The 9,984-nt window shown below is 41.1% G+C and overlaps 1 protein-coding gene across 1 annotated transcript; it reads right to left on the reverse strand.

Moving 5' to 3' along the window:
- Positions 1-297: 297 nt before the first annotated feature.
- Positions 298-9,751, reverse strand: LOC311100475 (homeobox protein MOX-1-like). The gene is made up of 3 exons (XM_084141396.1): positions 8,802-9,751; positions 3,335-3,507; positions 298-1,132 (listed from the first exon to the last, which is right to left on the reverse strand). Exons 1-3 carry the CDS (start codon positions 9,277-9,279, stop codon positions 1,010-1,012), a joined length of 774 nt encoding a protein of 257 aa, XP_083997522.1. The 5' UTR covers positions 9,280-9,751; the 3' UTR covers positions 298-1,009.
- Positions 9,752-9,984: the final 233 nt, after the last annotated feature.

Here is a 9,984-nt window from a genome sequence, read left to right on the forward strand (position 1 = left end):
TCTCACTCTGTCTCTCTGTCCATCTCTCTCAAATCAAATCAAAGTTTATTGGTTGCGTACACAGATTTGCAGATGTTGTCACAGGTGCAGCTCTCTCGCTCACACTCGCAGGCACACACACACACAGGAAAAGAAAGAAAACATAGTTGTGATAGAGACAGACGTCTGCAGACAGTTGTCATAGAAATTGGACTAAGTAACCTGTAAATGCCAAAGCATTGGTTATGTCCTATAGCTCCATGCACTGTCACTTCAGAACTCACGTGGCTGGTTGGAAGAAATTATCAAAGTATTTTTCCCATTTATTTACGATTTATTAATTTTTGCAGACTTCAATTGGCAACATCTGTGTTTTATCAATATCATTCAAATGTAAAAAAAGAAAAAGAAAAGTACAAAACATTTTCACAAATTAGTTTGACAGAAAAAGTTAATTCTAGGAAAAACCTGACAACACAACTTTGAATACAATCAGATTTTGAGGCACTTATGGCTTGGCAACGCTGAAACGGTTTGAGTGTCTGCAGGTGGCTGTAGTGAAGCGTCGAGGGCCATGATTACGATGCGAGAACTGAGGAGATGTCCTCAAACAAAATCAAATCGCAGACCTGACATGTCATCGCTGAGCTGCAAGCTCTCACTTGGGCAGGGTGATAAACTCTGCAACTAGCTAAGATTTATCCATTCCTTCATTTATTTATTCCAATACTCCAGCGCAGTCAATGCTCCAGGAGTTAGATTGTAGGGAATACAGAACATTTTATAACCCCTTTGAAGTTAGATCTAATATTGTCCTCATTAGATAGAGAAGTTTAAAAAAATACTTTGGACATTGACAGACAGAGCACTACAGTATTTACAATAGGAAACACACAGGGGTTCAGGCTGCGTATGAAGTCTCTAGAAATGCTCTTTCCAGCAGCTGACTCTCCAGGGATACTATAGGATGTATTGTGTTCTCTATGGATGTCCAGTTGGTGTTGGAGGGCCTCCTCTCCTCTCTATGTGTTCACTCTGAGCTGGGTGAGGCAGCAGAGTCTATGTCGTCTGTCTCCAGGTCGTTAGGGGAAGCAGGCTGTCCTCCTTTCACCCTCTTCCACTTCATCCTTCTGTTCTGGAACCACACCTTCACCTACAGGACATAGACAGGAGGTGTCACTACCATTTCTACATAATGATATATATGGATGCTTGGGATATTGAGTGAGATTGTTTAGATCATTTTCCACATGTTCGTATCATAATGTTTATTGTAAATAAGCATAATCCCACAATTTTCCACAACAGTTCAGTACATCAGTCAGGTTGGTGTTTTTTTGTGCTTGGGAAGAGCTACTGTGCTGTCTTAGTGTATAGCATGAATTTAGGGTTGGATCACATTTAAGTCAGTATCATATCGTCTCTGTCTGATGAAAACCTTGTAACTCAATTTTTGTTTAGATTTCCCTCAATGTCCTCTGTACATTATATGACTCTAGGACCAATAAAATGTGTTCAAAATAGCTTCTGAAGTTTCATAATTGTATATTAATTAGTGGGGAAATATGTTACTTTTTTCCATTTACTGAAAGGTTTCTGTTTTGGAGATAAGAGGTTTTCATCAGACAGCAACAATATGTAGGTTGCAGTAGCTAATGAGCTTTCTGGATCATTCTACAATATCACTGACATGACTTATGACATCATTTCCTTGGACCCAGTCAGTCGCTATCCTGTGTCGACTGGACCCGCAGGCTCAGGGGAGGGCAGTGCCTGACCTCTGTGCATCCCTCTCAGCATTCCCCACGGCAACACTGGGACAGACTAATCTGTTCCCACACTATTTTTATTAAGACTATCCCCTCGTCTGATACTGTCTGCCACTCGTGACTGAAGGAACGTCACTCTGCCAAGATGTGTCGGAAAGAAATCACAAAAAAGTTGAGCCTGAGTTGCAATGGGACTCAGAGCCCAGAGTGTAGGGCTGGAACCTAGCTGGCCTTGAGCACCAGAGGCCTGGGAAATTCATCTAAGAGCAGGCTATGTGCAGTCACTGAGAAACTATGGGCTCGTTAGGAGGAGTAGGGAGTGGGGACAGGGGCTGGAAATGGGGAGAGGAACAGAGGAGACTGCCAAGTTCTTACAAATGTTAGCCTTGTCTCACCAGGTTCTAAGATCTACTGCCCACTCACAAAGGAAGGCTTCAAACATCCCCTGCTCAGGTTGGTCACCTATTAGGATGAGTGCTATTAACAAGAAACAAACTGAGCCAGTAGGCTGCAGAGACTCAACTAAGTTATCAACTATGTTCCAGCTCACTATATCAAGAGAATTGTTAATTATATGTCCATTTTAAAAATACTTTGTGGTTAATAATATTGCCCTTTAAATCACATATTCTCATCCAATCAACAGGCTCTTCTCTTATTTGTCAGGCAATTAGCTGAAAACATCCTCTTTTTCATAGACCTATTCTTTCTATTCCTTGGAAAAATGTATGCTTATAGATCACTAAATATTTTCATTGTGTAGAAACATTCTTGTGTAGGTGTTGTGTGTTTGATGCCAGTGGTAAAAAAAAAATGGAAAAAAAATGTATGCACTCACTAACTGTAAGTCGCTCTGGATAAGAGCGTCTGCTAAATGACTAAAATGTAAAATGTAAAAATGTGGAAAAAGTATCCAATTGTCATATTTGAGTAAAAGTAAAGATACCTTTAATAGAAAATGACTCAAGTAAAAGTGAAAGTCACCAAGTAAAATACTACTTCAGTAAAAGTCTAAAAGTATTTGGTTTTAAATATACTTAAGTATCAAAAGTAAATGTAATTGCTCAAAAATACTTAAGTATCAAAAGTAAAAGTATAAATCATTTCAAATTCCTTAAATTAAACAAACCACATGGCACCATTTTATGTATGCATAGCCAAGGGCACACTCCAACACTCAGACATAATTTACAAACGGAGCATGTGTGTTTAGTGAATCTGCCAGATCAGATGACTTATGAAAAATGTATGCACTCACTAACTGTCTGGAAAGAGCGTCTGCTAAATGACTAAAATGTAAAATCAGAGACAGTAGTGATGACCAGGGATGTTCTCTTGATAGGTGCGTGAATTGGACCATTTTCCGGTCCTGCTAAGTATTAAAAATGTAACGAGTACTTTTGGGTGTCAGGGAAAATGTATGGAGTAAAAAGTACATTATTTTCTTTAGGAATGTAGTGAAGTAAAAGTTGCCCAAAATATAAATAGTAAAGTAAAGTACAGATACCACAAAAAACAACTTAAGTAGTACTTTAAAATTGTTTTACTAAAGTACCTTACACCACTGTTTGATGCATCTTCATTACCTGTCTCTCTGTGAGGTCCAGGTTGACAGCGATCTCGTAGCGACGCAGTCTGGTCAGGTAGTTATGGTGGGTGAACTCTGCCTCCAGTTCCCGGAGCTGCTCTTTAGTGAATGCTGTACGCTCTTTCCTCGCTTTGCAGTTAGAGTCCACCTTGAAATTAGAGTCCTGAATATCTGGACATAAGAAGTGGAGAGAATTGTTATTTCATTAGCACTGCATGATTAGCCTATGCTATGATATACACTAGTGTTGAGAAATAATTCAGTAAAATTCTGTGCACGCCAGTTTGCTACAGCAGGAAAACAATCCTGCAGCAACAGGAAATGTGAATTATTATGTGGATTATAATGAATGGACATTTTTGTAGGGGTTGATACATTTTTTGTTAGGGTAAATCAAGTCTGAAATTTCGAAGTGCAAATTACAAACTGTAGAAGCCTTTTTTAAAGTAAAATACACTACAAGTTTGCATTTCCTGCTTTGCAGGAAAGGTCTCAGCAACAGAAGAGTGATCAAATTAAGATCCTACATCTGTACCTGCATTTATGCATTGAAGGAGTACCACTAAGGCCTACAATGTATTTGCGTGTATATTGGTTTAGAACTGAATGTGGACAGAAGTTGAGTGGTTTGTCTGTCTGGTATTAGGCCATTTCGCGAAGAAGAGGTCAGCCAACAAATCTGTCGAGGCTCTAGTCGTATACACTAAGAACGCGACCGGACCACCACCCTACGAGAGACCACCCTGACCTGAGTTACACTATCGAACCACCAGTGCCCCAGTCAAGTCAACGCTCCTCTGCCCTGCAACGGGGGCCACCAAACCAGGAGGCAGAGGGCTTGAGTTAGAGAGGAATGCAGCGGAACATCGTTAAACCCTCTAACAAAAGAACAAAGATGGGGATTTGTCCGGCTCAAACGTGTGTATCTCTGGGAAGATGGGAAGACTTCCCCTCATGGGCCAGAGAAGAGGAGGCGGAGGGCCATGTCACAGTAACTCACACACAACCTGACAGCCTCGCCAGCCTCTGTAAAATAGGAAGCATTCTCACCCATATAGCAGAGCATAGGAAAGAGTAATTATGAAATCATGTGCTGTAATTACTGTGGCTTTCATATATGTGTGCATTGTGTTTATTGATTTACTCTCCTTATAGGGTAATAAAGTTTGTATGACAAATTTGTACGACAGGGAATATGAAGGCTATTGTAAACTTGGTCAAAATGAAATGTACAGTATATTAGGATAGAAAATACTGTACATGAAAGCCATTTAATCATTCCTTGTTAAAAATATAAACTTTATGTTAAATGGAATGATTTTAAGTAATAATTGTGCGTAGGTAGCGACACTAGCTGCTGATGTAATCTCAAGAAAATGGTTCTAATTTGTCAAAGTGAGAAGTTCTGCTTTGTGCTTGCCAGAGCGTGGAGCCAGACTGTGAAATGAACTGCAGTGCCTGGTCCAGATGTGACTGGGAAGATCCAGACTCACTGTGTGTGTGTGTGTGTGTGTGTGTCTGTCTCTGTCTGTCTGTCTGTCTGTCTGTCTGTCTGTCTGTCTGTCTGTGCGTGTGTGCCTGTGTCCTTCAGACTCACTATGTGTGCGCTTGTGTGTGTGTGTGTGTGTGCGTGTGTGTGTGCACATGTGCCCGCGTCCTTCAGTGTGTGCTTGCATGTGTGTGTGTCGTGCATCTTTGCCTTGCGTGTGCATACACGCATGCACACACACACACACGCTCACAGTACCCCCAACTCAAAACATCTTCCCGCGGCCATGTGTGTGTCTATACACCTTAGTCAAAAGACTCCCATTCAGAGAGACCAACCTGTGGCCTATAATGCCTCATGTTGAAAATGCCATATTATCATAATTAAAACTTGTTCTATGTGTGCTGCTCTACTCTGGCCTGGTGTGGAGGAACTGAGTAGAGAGCAGTTTTAGCTTGCTGAACACCTGGCAGGACAGATTTAGTGGGCACACACACTGGCCTTCACTAAACAGGCCCCAATAAATATCCTGCACAGCCAGAGCTCATAAACTGGAGGGGAGCAACTCCTGCACCCAGCATTTTGTATTTCTTGGAGATGGTGCAAAAGTCATTTGTCTTAATTAACACTGAATTAAGCCCATTGTAAATAAGTGTGTGTGTGTGGGGTTCAGACTCAAACAGAAATTAAAATGACTATTTAATTAATGACATGATTAGTTAATGTATTAAAGTGTGTGCCAAGGTTTATGAACGTATATAAATAAATGTGTACACCTCCAAGATGTTTTTATTCACAGTGGTGTTGTAATTAGTTTTATATTGGAGTGGTAATATGTTTATTAAAGTTATTACTGAAATTGTTTAGAGACAAGTTATTATAAAGTTGATAAGTTAACAATGATGGTGGTCAGGCAAATGGATCAAAATCACCCTGCAATGCTCATAGGTTTAGCAGCACTATAAACCTGTTCTAAATACAAATAGTTACGAAACAGGCTCATATATGTTTCAGTATTAACACAACAAGGTTCAATAAAGTTAAATAGTTGGCTATGATAAGTATAATATTTAAAGAATTTAAGTATCCACTATTCAAATTGCAGAGCTATTGTAATGGAGTTGGAGAAATACAGACACATTATACCCTACCTTGCTTGATTTACATTAAACAGAGCTTCTCTAAACTAGTTCTTACACAATGGTTTATACAATTAAAACCTGTAGATAGACCTGACATTCCTTCAGTCAAAACATGTATTAATCTGCATATCAGTAGAGGTTGAACCTTTTGAAATGGTTGAAAGTATGAATGAAGGTGAACCCATCACCATATCATTATAGAGCTAAATGCTTACCGTATATACAACCTGGTCTCAGAGCATTTTGTATTATTCTGTATGGAAATCCAAGACACTCCATTTAGTATGATATGTTACGTTTCGTATGGTATGTATTAATTTGTTGATGTCCATCACCAATTTCGTATGATATTTTATGCATTACAATTTGTTTGTTATGTTATGAATGGCAATTCGTAGGATATCTTACAATTTCCAATTAGTTGTTGCTAATGTTAGCTAGGTGGTTAGGTGTCTAATGCTAACGTTAGCTAGCTGGCTAACGTTAGCTAGGCTAGGGGATGGGATTAGGGTTAGGAGTTAGGTTAAAGGGTTAGGGGAAGGGTTAGCAAAAAGGGTTAAGGTTAGGGATAGCATTAGGTGAAGGGTTGGCTAACATGCTATGTACAGTAGTTGCAAAGTAGCTAAAAAGTAGTAAGTAGTTGTAATGTTTGCGAATTAGCTAAAATGATAAAGTTGTCTATGATGAGATTCAAACACCCTGTTATAAATGTTTTGTATAATTTCATCATTAATAAACTTTTTTTTTTTAAACCTGCTGAAAATCCGGTGTTTTTATTTCAAATAGTTTTGTTATATTTCAGTCTTCTGTGAAGTATATAAAGTGTAATATTGGGATGCAAACTAAAAATGGAATACATTTCAACTCTATATCTGACATGGTACAGGTGACTTCTTTTTTTTAACCATGTGTGTGAGGTGTGTGCTTTTCTTTCAAAGTAGATTTGGTTAAGACTACCAAGAACCACTCTGTGTGACCCTGATTTAGCCCACTGCAGTAAAAGGTTAATAAGGTTATTTTCCCAATACTAGGTAAAAGTATTCAACGCAGGTTTGAATGGTCATCTATGAAATACTGGGCCTATGCAGTGGTCAACCATGCTGCATGTGTTCAGTGGGCGATTCTGTTACAGCTTAATGACAGGAAAATGTCAATGGATAAGAATGTAGAAGTGGGGTTGCAGGCAAGCGATTTTACCAGACGTGGTCTGGCATGTTTTCACTGGATTGAGGGAGAGTTACAACAAGGTAAACCAAGAAAAGGGAAAAAATCTATATTTCCCCAATTAAGCGCCTAAGGCCTGTGTCTGCTGCCCCATGAAGGAGATCTCATATTAGACACGTTTATCGAATAATGTCTCCAAGCCCTACGTGATTTTCCTAAAGTGAGTATTGCGTTTTAGTTTTGGCCATCCTAATATAGCCAGTAGCCACTTGAATACTGATCAAGGAGGTAATACATTTATTTATCTTCAAAAAATGGAGGTTAGAAAGTTTGGTTTCCATAGAATGGCTGAAAGCTGAAGGGAATGCCTTTAGCATATGTGCTGAAAAAAGTGAGGTTCACTTTTGCTCTCTTTCAGCTAGCATGAATGTGGGAGTATATTTCAATAACACATCTACAGCTAGAAAATACATATAACAGTTCCCAGGGCCATTAACTAAAAGGTCATTAAAAAGTGTGTGACTTTTAGGAATTAGCACTTCATGGATATCAGTTACTGTACTAGAAATTTGGTTCGATTTCCTGTCACGAATGAAAGAAGATAAGAAGAATAGATTAGTGAACAATTAAAACTATTTTTTAAATTAGAAGACTGAACTCTTAACTGAAAATTTGAATATGGCCCTGAACTGAATCATAAATTCATATTTTCTCAGTGAACCCTTTCACTTGCATTTATGCTGCATCAGAAATAGTACTTTGGCGACCGGTATAATATCACCATGATATTTAAACATAGGTCCTTAAGTGTCGTACCCTACTAGACAAACTTAAGAAATATCCGTTGTTCTGTTGGTGTAACATCATTGTTTACGGTGAGAAGTTGAAATCAATAATCAATGAGGAATTGCGAGTAATATACAGTTGACTGTTGGTGTTGATGTTGAAGTAGTTCATGGAGCTTCTAATGCTTGTAATAGTACGGCTTATAAAGACATCTAATGATATATTTGCTATTATGGACTGTCCGTGACCCTCATACTATGTATCATAAGAATATGAGATACGCCAAGCTTATTTTGCTGACAAACATCTCATTTGATTTATACCCGCAGTATCCTGACAGCCGTCATGTCTCAATGAAACAAAGGATACACCGATGCAACAAAGCATTACAGTAGATGTTGCATTAGTCATTTCAACATTTTAAGAGCCCTCAAACAATGAGAGGATGTAACTGGTCCACTCAGAGTGTGTCTTGAGCACCAAGCGTCGTCACCTTTTACATACCTATCTGTTGAGGCTCTAGGTTGACTGTCTTTTGGTGAGGAAACAGATACAGAGATTCTGTCCCATTGCCAGCAATGACATGGGGCATTAGTGAATGTGATACTGTATCATGGTCCACTGATAGAGTAGTCTGGTGAGAGTTTCCCTGCAGAATAGCACATCTATCTTGTATATTCATGAGGAAAAGGGGTTTGTCGAAATGAATGTCAACTCTGGGAATCATGTTTTAATTTCTGTCTCTGCATGGCATTTGACCTGTATTAGTACGCAATGTAGGCTTACTGAAGTGGTCACCCATGTCTTTTCCCACATCTTTTCAGTCATGGTATTTACCAGCAGCACACCCCAACTGATCCCCTCATGGCGTATCATTGACTCACCTATTATGTCCCTCTTCCTCTTGGAGCTCTTCTTCTCTGTGTCGGCTGATGCCATGCTCTGTGGCGAGTACTCCCCCTTCAGACACCTGGGCACTGCCCCTGGCACCTCCCCACCTGTGCTGTCCAACTCTCCCCCTACGCCACCCACCACCCCTCCACCAACCACCGCCACGGGCACTACCCGACAGGCCTCCTGCCCCCGGCCCCGCGTCTCACAGGGGGGGAACTGCCAGTCGGCCCTCTGGAAGCCCGCATGGGGCTCTTGGTAAAGTCTGTCGTCGCGGGGGTAGGCGGTGTAGGGCGCAGGCACCAGGCAGGAGGTGGAGAAGTCTGTATAGGCAAGGTACTCAGGCTTCTGGTGCAGGGAGAAGGGGGCCTGCGACTGGAGCCCTGCTCCGGGGTGAGGGTTCCTCACGCACCCCCAGATGGGGTTGCCGGGGTGGGTGCTCCGCATGCAGCTGCTGGTTGTCTGATCCATGGCGATAAACACAATAAACACTCCCTCACACACACACTTAGTCAGCCTCACACACTTCTGGAGTGAAGTCCTTGCTGAGAGCTGAAAGTCCCTGCAGAGAGTTCTCTGGTTCTGTCAATATGGGATAATATCCACTTCAGCTTTTTGGTTTTAGAAGCACATCATCTCCCCAGCACATCCAACTCTGGAAGAAGTTACTCACTCTCTCTGTCTGTCTGTCTTTCAGTCACTGACTGTGGCTTGTTGACTCTCCTCAGTCCAATGTGTAAGGATGGACACCTTCCTCTGGTTAGTTGGTCTCTCTCGCTCCGTCTTGCATGGGTGACGTCGTAGAGAGCAGCTCCTCACACACACTCACACACACACTTTCACACCCACCGACCGGCGAGTGGACAAGTGATCTGACTGGCTGTGCTGCTAGAGAAGTGTTAGGCTAACCCCTGTGTCCACACACACACACACACACCAACACACACGCTCCTGACTGGGCTGGCTGTTTTCACAGTTCTGAGATATTCCTGACAAGTGGTCCCTCCTCCCTTTTAAATGCATAGGTGGGAAAGAGTGGCAAGTTTATGGAGTGTAACGCGAGCTTGTAGAGGCAGAGCCCTGGTGGCCACATGTGGGTACCCTGCGACCAACCCCACCAACCCTGCCTCATCAACTATTAATCACAGAGGACATTTTGTATGCACATCTAATGGG

Source organism: Coregonus lavaretus (assembly GCF_964263955.1).
Source record: "Coregonus lavaretus genome assembly, chromosome: 25".
NCBI classification, from domain to species: Eukaryota; Metazoa; Chordata; class Actinopteri; order Salmoniformes; family Salmonidae; genus Coregonus; species Coregonus lavaretus.